A 14,647-nucleotide genomic window follows, 5' to 3' on the forward strand; every position below is an offset into this window, starting at 1 on the left:
CACAGACACACACACACACACACAGACACAGACACACACACAGACACAGACACACAAACACACACAGACACAGACACACACACAGACACACAGACAGACACACAAACACACACAGACACAGACACACACACACACACACACACACACACACACCTCAATTCTGAAGAAGTTGTGTACAATCCAAATTCAAAACACTGTGCGGTGATTTGGAAATCTCATGAATCTCATGAACTCATATTTAAATTATGAGAGAAAACATCAAACGTCAGGCTGGTTGGTCCTGATTGGTTTACATTTGCTGATAATTCAGAAGAGCTGGACTCTTCTGCTTTAAAGCACTGCTGCTGTAATAGCTGCAGTATGTGCTTTAGCGTTGTCTTGCTAATATACGAGGTCTTCACAGAAGATGGTTGGATGGGAACACATGGCTTTAAAACCAATGTGTGAAAGCTGTCACTGCCACGGGCGCTAATGTGTTCGAAAGCTGGATAGAAAGCACGTATGTAGAAATGAGTGCTTGTGTGAATGAGGCTGAAGTTGTGTAAGTTTCTGTGTCCTGTTTTGAATAAAATGTAGTTTTATGAGATTTGCAAATCATATCTGCTGTTTACGTTTTAGACAGTGTCACAACTTCTGGTTGCCCCAAAAAGCACAAATCTCTCCTTGTGGAAATCTTCTTGTAGTGTCTCAGTTAGCTGTGGAGGAATATGAAACTTTACACGACACCTTCAACCTGGAGCGAGATCTGAGGACCGAGGCAGAAAATTATGCCAGAGCTGTGAGTTTTTGTTTGTTTGTTTGTTTGTTTGTACAGTCTTCCATGTTCTTATTCTCCATCCTCCTCATGGTGTTTTCCCAGATGGTGGTCGAGCAAAAGAAGCTGAAGAGACAGAGTCAGATCCTGATGCAGAGCTCCTCACCAAGTCAGGCTCTGCAGGATGCCCTCAGCCAGGTGACCCGACTGACAGAGGAACTGGAGACACAGAGGCTGGAGCACCAGAGCCAGGTCTGATATAAGAGACGATTTGGATGTCAAATCAAATCAAATCAAATCAAATCACTTTTATTGTCACATCGCATGTGCAGGCACACTGGCACTGAAATCGTGGCCTGAAATCGTCCTGTTAAAATAATGAATTTCTTGTTTAACACTAAAAACTGTCCTCTCCACACAGATGTGTACAAGGCAACAACAGGTTGGTCAGATAAAATAACTCCAGATTAGCAGACATTGTGTGGATCTGATGGAGTTCTCCCAAAGTTGGTTCAGTTCATCTGGACGCAGCGTTTCTCCCACGAAACGCTGATATGCTTCCATTAGTTTCCATCCTGGCTCATTCTGCTAATAATGCAGCGATAACCATGTAATGAAGAGGAATGATATTTTGCCACATTTGAAAAACAAGCCAATTAAAAATGAAAAACAGTAACAGAATAATAGAAGTTTAAAAATACAAAGTAAATAAATACAATGCTGTGTAGTAATGGCTGTGGTGTATTAAAGACTGCAGAGTCTAATCTATACCTAAGAACAGACTGTGGTGTCAGTCAGAAATACCTCATTCTTTAATGCTTAAAACAGAAGAAAAGTGTTAAGCAGTGGAGGCAGCGCACCTCTGTAATTTGCTTGGACAATGCTTTTAATTTGTATGCATCCAAACACGACATATTTAGCTGACTAATTACATAGAGTGGAAATGCCTGGTGAATTATCATGGGCCATGGCAGCACAACCACAGGGCCACGACCTGCCAGATTAATAATTAAAAGCAGCTGAATAGCCTCCCCTTTCTCCCTCCTCCTGTGGCTCTGATGGAGAACAATTAGAGCTGAGAGGGATCACTGATCTTTTCTGGTTCTGGGGTGGAGGTGAGCCATACCCTTCATTTGAGGAACAATTAAAACACTGGTTAAGGAACTGGGTTTGTGCAGCAGATGAATGAATGTCAACTGGCAGCTGTCCAATGAGAATTATGAGAAATTAGCAACACCGGAGCTGTTGGCGTGACACCGACACTCTGCTGGCACTTGGTTTATCAGAGTCATCCACATTCTTTTCTTTGAGGGATATTCATTTCCTAGATTAGAAATAATTCAGCCGTGTGTATTTCTTCATTGAGGAGAGAAACAATTTCAGCCGTTGGATTAGTTTGTATTATTATTTTATTACCTGTAGCTGTAAATGAAAGCAGGAGAACAAACAGAAAGTCCCAGAATGTGGACACCAGTGACGGTAACGCACGAACAGCAAAGCACTGCAGGCCCTGACCTCATGAAGCTAGCTGCCGTAACAGCGTGTTATCAGAGGTGGTTTCTTCAAAGTGAACTTTTGTCAGTTTGTCTGCAGTATTGTGCTACAATGTAGCAAATCATTTAAAAAATGAACTCTCTGCATTATGAGACTCAAAAATTCATTTTAAAGCCAAACAAACTAGTAATATTCTGTCAGTCGACATGACAATTCTGTCTAAAATGTAACCAAACATGCTACATGTTTAAGGTTACGCTGATTTGAACTAGTGTGCATATCCTTTGTAGTAAAAAATATTTTCTGTGTGCTTGGGCCATCTTCAGATAAAGACGATGGAGGACATGCTGGGGAGCAGCGAAACTCAGAGGGAGCTTATAGCATTGAGGCACTCACTGGAGCTCCTGGAGGAGGAGAAGAAGGAGTGCAGCAATAAATGCTCCAAGGCTGAACTGGAGCTCAAGGATCTGAGGTTTACAGGTGAGGTCGAACAATATTGGAAGGGGACATTGTGGAGAATGGAAACAGCACTAACAGTGAGGAGAGCACGCTGTGTGTGCGGCTGTTTCAACAGAAGGACCGATTTAAAGTGTGACCTTGAAATTCTCTCCGTGGCTTTTGCCAGCCTGGAAGATTATTAGTTGTTTACTATAATAGTTAAAAATTTCTGTCCTTGGTGATGTGTTGGCACTGTAACTGGATGTGATTGATGGGCCAGTTGAAGAGCTCCAGAAAAAGCTTCAGGCCGCTACCAACCCACCCCCAGCTCCAACACCTCCACCTCCTCCACCTCCTCCACCTCCTCCAGCCCTGCCTTCAACCACAAACCCACTCAGGTTTGACCACACACAGTTTACTCTTTACATCATCAATGTGTGAAAGTGTTTGAGTGTGATGGAATAATTTTACAGTAAAATGACTATAAGGAAATAAATTATTGACTGAGCTGATCACAGCAACCACACAGTGCAGGTAATCCACAGTGTAAAGACAGGAGTGGAGTTGTTGAACATGCTGCAAAGTGATTTTGAAGTGAAGTGAATAAGTTGGAGCACAAGCCAGACCAACCATGGGACCTTTCCTCTGCAATGTATGTGTTGGACTCTTGTAGGACCACAGCCAAGAGACATGAACGCCCTGTCCAGGATAGGAGCAGTGGAGGACACTAATGAGACCCTATTGGCCAGGCTAGGGCCAGACTTTACGTGTGTGGCCTAGGATGAAGGTTTCTTCAGTGAACAAGAGGGCTTATTTAAATCGGGGAACATTTTAAAGAGCAGAGTCCTGTTTGAAATCTTTGTGTGGTGTGTTGGGCACCACACATGGGCAATGACAGTAAAGCCTGGGGGGCTTTGGTTGAGAGGAGTAGCTGGCTTGTTGTCACCTAAGCAAGAAGTAGTGACTGAAAGAAGATCACAGACACAAACAGTCCAAACTGCGTTTAATATGACCGCTTCTTTCACTCAGTTTTAGATTTGAACACTACTCTCTCGCTAAAGTGAACTTTTTCTGGAAACGTTAGCAGCCTAAATAACAGCTAACTGAACAATGTGTTTGTGTCTTTCCATATAGCACACTGGTATCACTGATTCGAAGGAGAAGAGGCATCAGAACTGACATCCCGCTGGTGGAACAGGACTCTGCCAAGACACCAGGTACACAGATACTAACACTTGCTCTCTGATCCAGTCTGTGTGTTGCTCTCTCGTCTTACTTTCTCACTAACTTAATCGCAGCTTTATTGGTGGAATGCCAAAACTACACAGAACACACAGCCGGAGGATAAGAGAGACTGCGACGCAGACATAAATACACACAAGGGCAAATGAGCGAACAAAACCACAGCTGAACATAATCACACTAACTCGAAGCAGGGCTGAACATGGAACACACAGGACAAGAGACTGTCAAACTAAAACAGGAAGTACGAGGAACACACACACACTGATACGCATAAACCCAGGGAGCAGAGTGTGGCGAAATCGATCAATGCAGAGCAGTGTCACAAACCTCGGAGGCCCCAGAAAAGTGCAATCAAACGGTGAGGTTATTAACAGCCAGGAGAAAACATCAGCATATGTCCTCTGACCAAAATACATGTTGAGAACACTTATAAAGCAGTGAGGTACACGCCCCCCCATGGCGTAAAAATAGGTTAAAGACGTCAGTTACAGTAAATGGTACATCTTAGATGGCTACAAACAGACATAGAACTTCTCTTTTCTATAACACCTTCCAAACAAGGCAATAACTTCAAGCCTTCAGGGTCTCTGAGGGCTGGTTGTCGACTCCGGTCATCTGTTACCAAGTAGAACAAAACACAACAGGTTGCAACAAGAAGCTGAATACATTTGGGCCTCTGCTCAGGCCTATTCCTAGATTATATGTATTATATGTACTGTAAGCATGCATGCAGTCATCCTTCTATGTTCTAGTTTCCCTCAGCATGGATCACCTGGACAGTCACGCTGGTGAAGCTTAAAACCTTTAATGAACCGAACATCAACTCAAATGGACATCTTCAATAAACAGCTGTAATGCAGTATCAATACTGTGAGAAATATTATTAAGTGGAATGATGCTGTAAAGAATGTTATTAATGCAGTTATAATGATGCAGGTTATACGGCAGCAATAAAAGAATTTCTGTATCTCCACAAGAGGGAGGAGAGGGAGGGGCGAGAAGGTGAGGGGACGACAGAGCAACACACAGAGACATGGCCGGAGACACAAACATGAAGACCAGACAGACCTAACCACAGGAACACTGATGGAAGGACACAGGGACGAAACAAAGACATGATCAGGACCAAATAACTGCCTAAACTATAAGTGCTGCAAAAACTCAAGCTTTAGCAAACTGAACTAGGAAACACAAGACACGCAGGGAACATAGTAATGAATAAACAAGACTCCAAAACACAAAACACTGGGTCAATAACCAAGTTACCCTCACACCCACTTTAGACCGGCCTAGTCACAGTCCTGACCTGTGTCCGATTGAGATGCTGTGGCATGACCTTAAAGGTGGTTCATGCTTATAAACCCTCCACTGTGGATGAATGACAACAAGTCTGCAAAGATGAGTGGCCCAAAAATCCTCCACTGTGCTGTGAAAGACTCAAAGGCTGCATTGCAGTTGTTGCTGCTGTGGCTGCGGTGGCCCAGCACGTTATTAGATTGAGGAGTGATCACTTTTTCCACACGGGGCCGTGGAGGTTTGTGTTTTTCCCTTTAATTATAAATATCTTCATTTAGAAACTACATTTTGTGTTTACTTGGCTAATATTTAATAATACGTTTTCACACCACTGTATATATGGCCAAAGACCTAGAAAGGCCTCGTTGGTTTGCTCTATGTTTTGATGCATGTCAGTTAGAACGATTATTCTCTTTATCTCCTGATTGCCCCGATTTGGGAAAATCTCTTCTGTTTTTTGTGCGATGCATGTTCATTTGGTATTTCCTTCTGTTCGAGGCGCTTTGTTTCATGTATTTCAGTTTAGGAGTTTTGAATTCTGATTTTGCATTTCAGATATTTTCAATTTTAACCCTTTTTACCACACGTCACTCACACATTAGAAGAACAAACCAATATGCCAAATGGTCCATGAGAAATTCAAACTCTGAATCTTCATCGCTGGCCTTTTAGGTCAGGAAGTTGAATTCTTTAATTTGTGCAATGAAATTGAAAGCCTTGACTTGTTGGAGCAGGTAGGACATCTGTGTTGCCTGAATAGGCTTAAACTGTGCCCTCATTTTTTAAAATAGTTTTTGAATATGTGCCGGCTGAATTGAGCACTACACGCAGGGAATTTGTTGGAATTGCATACAAGGCTGAATAGGTGCAACCCAAGGATCTTCTACTCTGACACCTGAATAATAGTCTCTCTTTGAGTACTGGAGAAAAATATTTTACGATTACTTTAACACAAAATAGTCTTTGTGTGATTTTTAAAGACATCTTAAGTGACAATTGCTCCATTGTGTGTGCCACTGAATGTTTGATGTTAGAAAATTAAATATTCACATTGCTTTGAGAATGGACTCCTTTATTGTAGAATTACACTTTTTGTTGTCCTTTGTAAACGTGAGGATGAAAAATAGTTGAATAGTGTGTTTTTACACACAGAGTCAAAATTGATTCCAGAGTAATTCTGGTACTCTTACACACTACTTTGAATACTTTGAAGTTAGCAGCCTCAGTACCAATTATTCATCATTAGCCAAATCAACCTCCACAATTCTCGGTCATGTAGAACAGACTGATGTGTGTGCAAAACAAACGAAAAATCATCAATCACTCCCGACTGGCTCTTTAGTGTTTTTTTTAAACAACCTGAATTAACTTTATTTCAGTCGCAGAGCTAATTATGACTTTACACCACGCTAACATGCTTCTGAAAACCCCAAGTGTTGGTGGTGTTCCTAATCTACTGCTGTTGAATCACTAAATATGATTCAGTTCAGTTTTATTTATAAGGCACCAAATCACAACAACGGTTGCCTGAAGGTGCTTAATACTGCACCATCTATGCAAGTGTCGCCTCTGTCCTCAGGTCCTGCTCCAGGTTCAAGCTGTGTTGCATTTCTCCACAGCTGAGACATTATAAAAAAAACGTGTGTGTGTGTGTGTGTGTGTGTGTGTGTGTGTGTGTGTGTGTGTGTCGGTCACTCACTGCCAGAAGTGGATGTCAGGCAGCAGGCAGTGGAGGAAATGATGCAAAGGATTAAGAAAGGTGTTCAGCTTCGACCTGTCAACCAGTCACCCAACAGCAGCAGGAAACAGGTAACCTAACCCTGACGTGGTCCGTGATTTGCTGTTTTTGATTTTTAAAGCCAAAGTCAAATTTATTTATATAGCACATTTAGAACAACAATCGTTGACCAAGCTGCTGTACAATTAAGATAATTAATTAAAAGAAATAAAAACACAAGGAGACATGATAAGAGTTAAGAAAAAGAATCATAAAATTAGAAGATTTGAGTGAGAATAAGATGTATAAATACAAACTCATTCTGATTTAAAAGCCGAGGAAGAAAAGTGTGTTTTCAGACGGTTTGAAAGTGTCCCGTGTTGGGGAGGTCCTGATGTGAAGGGCCAGTTTGTTCCACAGCTGAGGAGCAGTCACAGCAAAGGCCTCTTCTCCTCTGGGCTTTAATCGGGACCACCAGGAGCATTTGATCCGCAGACCTCAGTGATCTCGCAGGACTGGATCAGTTTAAAAGCTCAGAAAGGTGTGAGGGTGCTAGTTTGTGGATGCTTTTAACCTCCATTTTCTTGGTATTGAATCCCAACAGTATTTGGTAATACTGCAGCGCTGTGTTGACGGTGTTTTTCAAAAATGAAACACTATGTTTCTTATCAGTTGTTGTGTTGACTGCAACCCTCCTATAAGTCATGATAATTATTAGCTCGTGCATGACTTTGTAACAAGGTCATTCCTGCTGTGAGATTCAGTTTTTCCTTCCATAGCATCAGATCAAAGTGTTGCCCTCAGATTTGTTTGCATACAGCGTGATCACATGATCCACTCTACCAGCAGAGCAGCCACAGACCTGCTAGAACTACTGTTTAAGCTCAAAACAGAGACGTGAATGTAAAGGGGGTTACAAAAGATGTATAATAAACTTAATGTGGAGGTGACACTGAGGTCTGTTACATAGAAAAACGAAAAGGACCTACGAAGACTTGATGATGCTGCTGTTTCGTGATGGAGCCATGTCGAGGTTAATGCTGCATCGTTTGAGGAGTGTGTGAGTTCATAATGTCAGCAGCTGACACACAAATGTGACCTCACTGACAACTGGTCAACTTTTTATTTGGACAAATGAAAGAGTGGCTAAAGACAGACAGAGTATACAGGACGTGGAAGCATGAAAGGGGAGCGCGGCGGACGTACAGCTGGAAGGATGACGGACACGTGTGAATGTGGCTCATCTTTGCTAAAATTGCCAAACTGCAGCGCCGGCCGCAGACGTCCGCTGTTGTCAGACCTCGCTGAGTTTTTTGTACATTGAGCATATATTGTTCAGGGCTCTCCAACCCATCAGTGTGGGGAATTATCTAAGAGCTTGTTGTTTTGATAAAACATGACACATGGCAAAGACATCTTTTCGTCTGCTTGTTCCTCCGCCTCAACAGCTCAGCCAAATTAGATAGCATTAGGACCTGCTCTACAAGGTAATTATAAATAATGAGGATGGGAAAATTGACGTGACTCAGAATGATTGTGTGTTGACATATTTGCTTCTTGTAGAAAGCATACTTCCTTGTGCTTGCCTACAGTGTCTCGTCTCTGTGGTAAGAGGTGCAGTTTAGCCTCTAAGTGCTGAATGAGGAAAAATAAGTATAATGTGTCAGACTGCTGTTTATTTACCAAACCCATCTTTTTCCTCCTATTTTCCTTTTATCAGATGGAGAAGCTGCCCTCTAATTCTGCTATTCAGGAACTTAAAGGAATCATGGTAATGGGGCTTTAAAACAATCACACGTCCTCACAAGCCGTATTTTACTAGTTGAACTTTCGCTGCGTTTTCACATCTGAAATTACTTGTTTGTTTTTCATGTCATACAAAGTTGTGCTTGGAATACAATTTAACATGAAAATACACTAAAGTCAGAGATCAGAGTAGCAGTGCCACATTTAACGAGGCTACTCTCATGCTAAAAACACAACATGAAGACTTGAAGAAACCTTAATTATACTTCCACTGCAGTGTTAACAAGACGCAGATACGTGTTTGTGATGCAGCTGCTGCTTTTCTTTGTCCTGATCTGTGTTATTGTGGTTTGAACTGGCCAGGAGAATTTTAACAGAACTGTACAACAACCAAAGGCAGCGTCTCCGACAACAACCCGAGACGACGAGCTGCAGAGGATTCTGCTGAGGCGGCGGGACGCGCTGGACGCCTGACACAAAGGTGGGGCGCTGGACGTGATCGATACTGATAAGTCATTTATCTGGATGACTCGTCTCTCCACTCTTGTTTTGAGCTAAACGAGGACAATGGACTGACGTGTGGCTCCTCCAAGAACATCTCAGATTATCTCAGTCGAGTCTGATTTAATTCAGCATACGTGTGTTTTTATCACAGTGTCACAGGGCTGAGAGTCGGTGTGCGGTACGTGTTAACTTCAAAGTCTTTATCAGGCTGTGACAAACACAATCTGTGTTCATTGTCAGCTGTCGGTGGTAATCTACTGACACCTGTGGGCTAGCATATACTTCACAGAGGTCAGGAAAGAGAACGAGCCCATGCATGTCAACAGAGTGTGGCCGCAAAGACGCTCCAGTGATGATGATGATGCAGACATACTGTGGTACACCTTCATGTTCGTCATACTGTCCCCCCATACATACACCTACAGTCTCGCTGGCTGATCTGAGGCCTGTCTGCAGGCACCTGTGATTTTTAGCGTTCAGCCGAGAAGCATTTATCTTTGCTTTAAGGTTACTGACAAAAGCAAGAGCAGGTGCTTCATTCACTTTAGCTTTCTGTTTCCTCCTGGGAACATTTTGGATCTGCTGGACCACACTGTGACAGCAGCTTGTCTTACTGAATACCACCGAGCGCTTTAATCCTCACCACTGTGAACAGGAGAGGAATTTCTGGCTGAATTCATCTGTGCGGCTGGACTTCTCTGAGACGTCCAGTGTAGCTGTGATTACACAAGACTAACATTCAGCCACTAAAACTATTTTTCTGTTCAGAAACTGTAGTTTGGCACCTCAATAAAAGAAATATTAAAGTATCAGTATTTTGAAAATGAATGGCTAGCTTCAAACATTTGTTTTTAGCACTAAGAATAAATGATCCTTTTGAATAAATAGCTTGCACATCACTGTTACCTGTTGCATAAACCTTATATTTGATAAGCAGCGTGGCACACGATGAAAGAGTGGATCCTTTGTTTCTTATCTAAATGATCCCACTGTGTGCTCACGCTGGCCCCACCCACAGATTCTCAGCCTTACCTGCTGTAGCCTGACAAAGGTGACACTGCTGATTGGTTTCATGCATGTGTGTGTGTGTGCAGGTCAGCGTCCTCGTGTCTCCCCGCAGTGTGGCGCCGCCTGAGGATCCACGTGTACAGAGGATGTGGGTGACTGAAGACTAATATGGAGTGTTATTACCCAGCCTTTTACATCAGTGCACACTTACAATAACCTCTGACTGTATTGATGAGATTACAGTCAGATGGATTCTTGGTCACCGTCAGAGGGAAAGACACGTTCCTGTTGCTATGAAGAAGAGTCAGAAGTGTGTCAGTAACTCCCGCTGGACTGTTTGCTTCCAGTAAAATAAAGGCATGTATCGCACACCACCTGCAGTTCATTCAGCTCCTTTTGTAAAATACCAGTTCATTGTTATGCACAGTGACACACAGTCGCCTCACAGCCTCGAGCTTCTGCTTTTCTCTGAATGGTTCCATGTAGCCCAGTGTTAAACTTGTAGCCTCCCAGTAAGCAATCACAGGCGGCCGTGATAGATTTAGTTTCAATGGTTCTCTTCACTGACACATATTTTATCTGTTTTTCTGTGTGCACCCTCACTCGACTTGTTGACCCTTAAGATCAATTTATCGTCACTTTACTTCTTTAAAACACAGCTCCAGAAATATATCCGACATCATTTGAAGAGTGTGTTTGATGTCCAGTTTGTACATGATGGCCTCCTTACAGTCATAAAGGAGGATGCAGCAGATTACGCAGGTGTGACTGTGACCAGCTGCAGTGTCTCTGATTGTCACACGGTGGAGTGAAAATGCTCAGTGCGAGCCTCACGACAGGATTACAGCAACCAAAGTGTCATATCAGTGGATGCAGCCATCGTTTACTTACAGTTTGCATTTTGGGGGGATTTTCTATGAAAACAACAATCGACAGCGGTTAAGGTCATCACTTATTGAACATAATTAGGGATCAGTTTGACTGAAAGTGTTTTACAATCAGATAAAAGATAAAAATGTGTTTTTCTTCACGAAGCAGCTTTTTAATGCTCTTAGGATTAATATTCACTGATTTCCCTTTAAACTTTATTTGATCTCTTATTGTACAAACCATGTATAAGGTCACATTTACCCCCCCCCCCCCAAACAAGTTAATGTGTTATAACCTGGTTTATTTAAATGCATGTTTTGCTGTTAAAAAGGCGAACCGCGGTTTACTTTGCAGCGCTTTCACAGCCGGAGACGCTCCAGAGGAGCGAGACAAGCCTGAGTCGTACCGCCAGCCTCTGTTCTTAGTCCTGAACTGTTACGTTATGACGACATGCAGCAGTTATTTTCTCCTCACGACTCATTTAATTAAATGTTTTACAAAGCGTCTAAATAAAGCGTGTTGAACATGAGGTTCGTTTCAGTCTCAGCTGTGCTCTACCTGCAGCCTCTCTGCAACGCCACCATTGTTTTGGACTGGCTGTAGAGACAATGGTGGCGTTTTTAATCTGCACACTGTTGTATTTATTTTTACAAGATGGAAACCATCGACCTTTTCACAGAGTCCAGAAATGCTGAACTTTTCCCCACTGGCTGCTTTGTACCATGTCTAAAATCTCCAGCAGGGCCGGGCACAGATTGATTTGACCACATGGCCGAGCCGCTTCGGTGTTTTGTTTTCCCCAACACCTGCCCACATTTCCCACACACTTTCTTCACTGAGAGAGTGAAACATGAGAGCTGTGAACTATGGCTGGTGTCCATCACCTATTGTGTGCTGCTGTTCATTAACGTTTTAGGCTTCATTTAACACTGAGGTGCAATTTCCAGCCCCCGACACAGTGTACAGGAAATGTCACTGTGGATCAAAGTCTGTGTTCTAACCAAGTTCATCAGCAGCACTGCTTCAAAGGCTTCCCTTCGTTCTTTCATCAGTCTGCTGAAGCACATGTTGCAGAGGAAGTCCTGGTTAAGTTTATTTACCAGCACGTCGTTAGGAACAGGAAACAGTCGCTCAGCAGATTCGACAAACTAATCGTTGGTGTAGACAGCTGACAAAGCAGCGTGAGGATGTGTGGGATTATCTAGTTGGAGGTTAGAGTATCAGTGTGCAGTTGACCTGCTTGAGCGAGAGTAAATGAAAAAAAGAGATTTATGTCTCTACCTCCTCATATCCTCTTTATCTAATGAGGTTCTTCTAGTCGAGGCTGTGTGGGCGCAGCTGAATGCTCACATATAGTTTTGCATTCAAAGGAGGAGAGACGCTGGTGTCCCTTGGATGCACTGCCTCAGTCTTCTTTTCCTCAGCAGAAACAAAGTCAGCGCTTCGGTTTCTTTCCTCTGCCTCAGCTCGAGCTGCTGGACTCGCTGATGCCGACTGATGGACGGTGCCGACCTCGCAAACTAAGGCAAAACATGCAATTACCCAAGCCATGCTATGTCCTTTTCTTCCTTCTTCTCACCACTGTGTTCCCTCAACATCACGCCGATACAAGCTAATGTTTGGTGTTTTTGTTCCTTCAAGGACCAGCAATTAGGGAGGTCCTGTTAGCGTGTGTGGGAAACACTTAATTTGACCTATTTTGATTGTCATTTCATGTATTTTCAAAAATTGCCTGCTGGGGAGCTTCAGATGAGCGCTGCTGTGTGTCCAGCCTCGGTTTGTGTCGGCACATTTCATTGATTAGAGGCTGCCTTTACTCGCTGACATTTACAGCAACACTGGGTGTGAGCTGGCAAACAAACAACAACAGGAAGAACTTTCTTCTTTTCATTTCATTCCTTTCACACTCTCAAAATGTTTGTTTAAAATGAATACTAAATGCAAAATACATCCTTACTTAACCCTTTAAAACCTGAAGCATGAAATAACTGCCAGGAATCTTTAATTTGGTGATAATGGAGTGTTTGTTGCACCTTTATGCAAAAATATATCAAATTTTAATCTGCATATATATGAGTTTTATATATATGCAGATTACATTTGCTACATAAGCCATATTTTTGTAATTCAGTCGTTAAAAATTTGTCATGCAATTTTTATCATTTTTTGAGGATGAAGAAAAGTCACGCTGATGATGTAGAAGTCTCAAGTATCACATACGATACGCTGGGCTTTCAAAGGGTTCATTCGAGTCCATTGTGAGTTCTTTTTACTTGTTCTACTTGTTTTTGTTAATTATTTGTACTTCTTTTTTAAAAAACTGTAGAACGTTTGTACAATTCCAGACACATTAGTGTTAGTGTTAACCTTCAGATCCTTTAGTCTAAGCAGCTTGGAAAGAACGCAGGAGGAGCTTCTTTATTTGTAGCACCAAATGGTAGGAGTCCCAGGTACTGAAACCCTAATGGGCAAAGTGTGTTAACTGGGCTTCCAAGAACACCTGAATAATATAAATACATGAAAAACCCATTAAACCGAGCCATGCAAGACTCCAGTGAGGCAGTCCAGTGTTCCAACATAATGTCAGGAGGGACATATATTCATCCACACATTCTAAGAACAACTGGTATATTAAAGGCATTGAATGCAGCTGAACTGATAAAGAACATCGCAGCTTAACTAGAAACCTGTACTGTCTGTGGCCAACTACCAAGACTACGTGAAGCATCCTCTGAAAGTCTACTGAATCCAGTATTACAGACAATCCCTACTGTGGCCATCACTGAAACCCAAAGATAGAGGCAGCACAGAGGAAAGTTAGCACAACAAAAAGGTGTGATGAAGAAAATGGTCTCTAAGAGGCACAACAGCTGTTCACACCTGAGACCTTAGAAGCTGTCATGACTCACAGATTTGGCTAACTGCTAGAAGAGGTATACCAGAGACACAGAACATAAAAGAATAAACCAGACGTTCTCCACTGAACCGTCCAAGGTGGACTCTCTGTGGCACCGTCCATTAGTCAGCATCAGCGAGTCCAGCAGCCTGACCAGATGGCACTGAGGCTGGAGAGAGAGCAATACCGGAAGTAGAAAAGTGGCTAGTGGAGCTACGATTAGATCACAGCAGCCTCCCTGAACAGGAACCATTAACTATCACAGTGTCAAACATCCAAGAAAGAGTCTCAAGCATGAAGAGTTGTACAGCACCAGGCCCTGATGCGTGTCACACCTGCTGGCTAAAGAAGCTAACTGCACCCCATGAGCATCTGCAAGCAAAGCAGTTCTCACTTAGTGGTACCATTAGCTAACAGTTAATAAGCTAACTGTTAATAAGCTAACAGTTAATAAGCTAACAGTTAATAAGCTAACGGTTAATAAGCTAACTGTTAATAAGCTAACAGTTAATAAGCCAATGCAGCCACTTCACTAAGTTCACTGCTGTAGCTGAACTTAGTGAGCACTCATCTCTGTGCTTGTCCTGCTAGACCTCAGTGCAGCGTTCGATACTGTCGACCATAATATCCTATTAGAGCGATTAGAACATGCTGTAGGTATTACAGGTACTGCACTGCA

The 14,647-nt window shown here is 42.6% G+C and overlaps 1 protein-coding gene across 1 annotated transcript in view; it reads left to right on the plus strand.

Annotated features, from left to right (window-relative positions):
• Positions 1-10,570, plus strand: part of shtn1 (shootin 1) — a 32,536-nt gene extending 21,966 nt beyond the window's left edge. The window contains exons 9-17 of the mRNA XM_013914425.1: positions 619-778; positions 860-1,006; positions 2,575-2,728; positions 2,967-3,084; positions 3,821-3,903; positions 6,933-7,036; positions 8,665-8,715; positions 9,054-9,171; positions 10,289-10,570. Of these exons, the coding sequence (XP_013769879.1) occupies positions 619-778; positions 860-1,006; positions 2,575-2,728; positions 2,967-3,084; positions 3,821-3,903; positions 6,933-7,036; positions 8,665-8,715; positions 9,054-9,164 (928 nt within the window). The 3' untranslated portion in view covers positions 9,165-9,171; positions 10,289-10,570. The remainder of the gene's footprint in view (positions 1-618; positions 779-859; positions 1,007-2,574; positions 2,729-2,966; positions 3,085-3,820; positions 3,904-6,932; positions 7,037-8,664; positions 8,716-9,053; positions 9,172-10,288) is intronic.
• Positions 10,571-14,647: the final 4,077 nt, after the last annotated feature.

The sequence above is a fragment of the Pundamilia nyererei genome, unplaced genomic scaffold, assembly GCF_000239375.1.
Source record: "Pundamilia nyererei isolate P.nyererei 1_Seehausen unplaced genomic scaffold, PunNye1.0 scaffold00197, whole genome shotgun sequence".
Lineage (NCBI taxonomy): Eukaryota > Metazoa > Chordata > Actinopteri > Cichliformes > Cichlidae > Pundamilia > Pundamilia nyererei.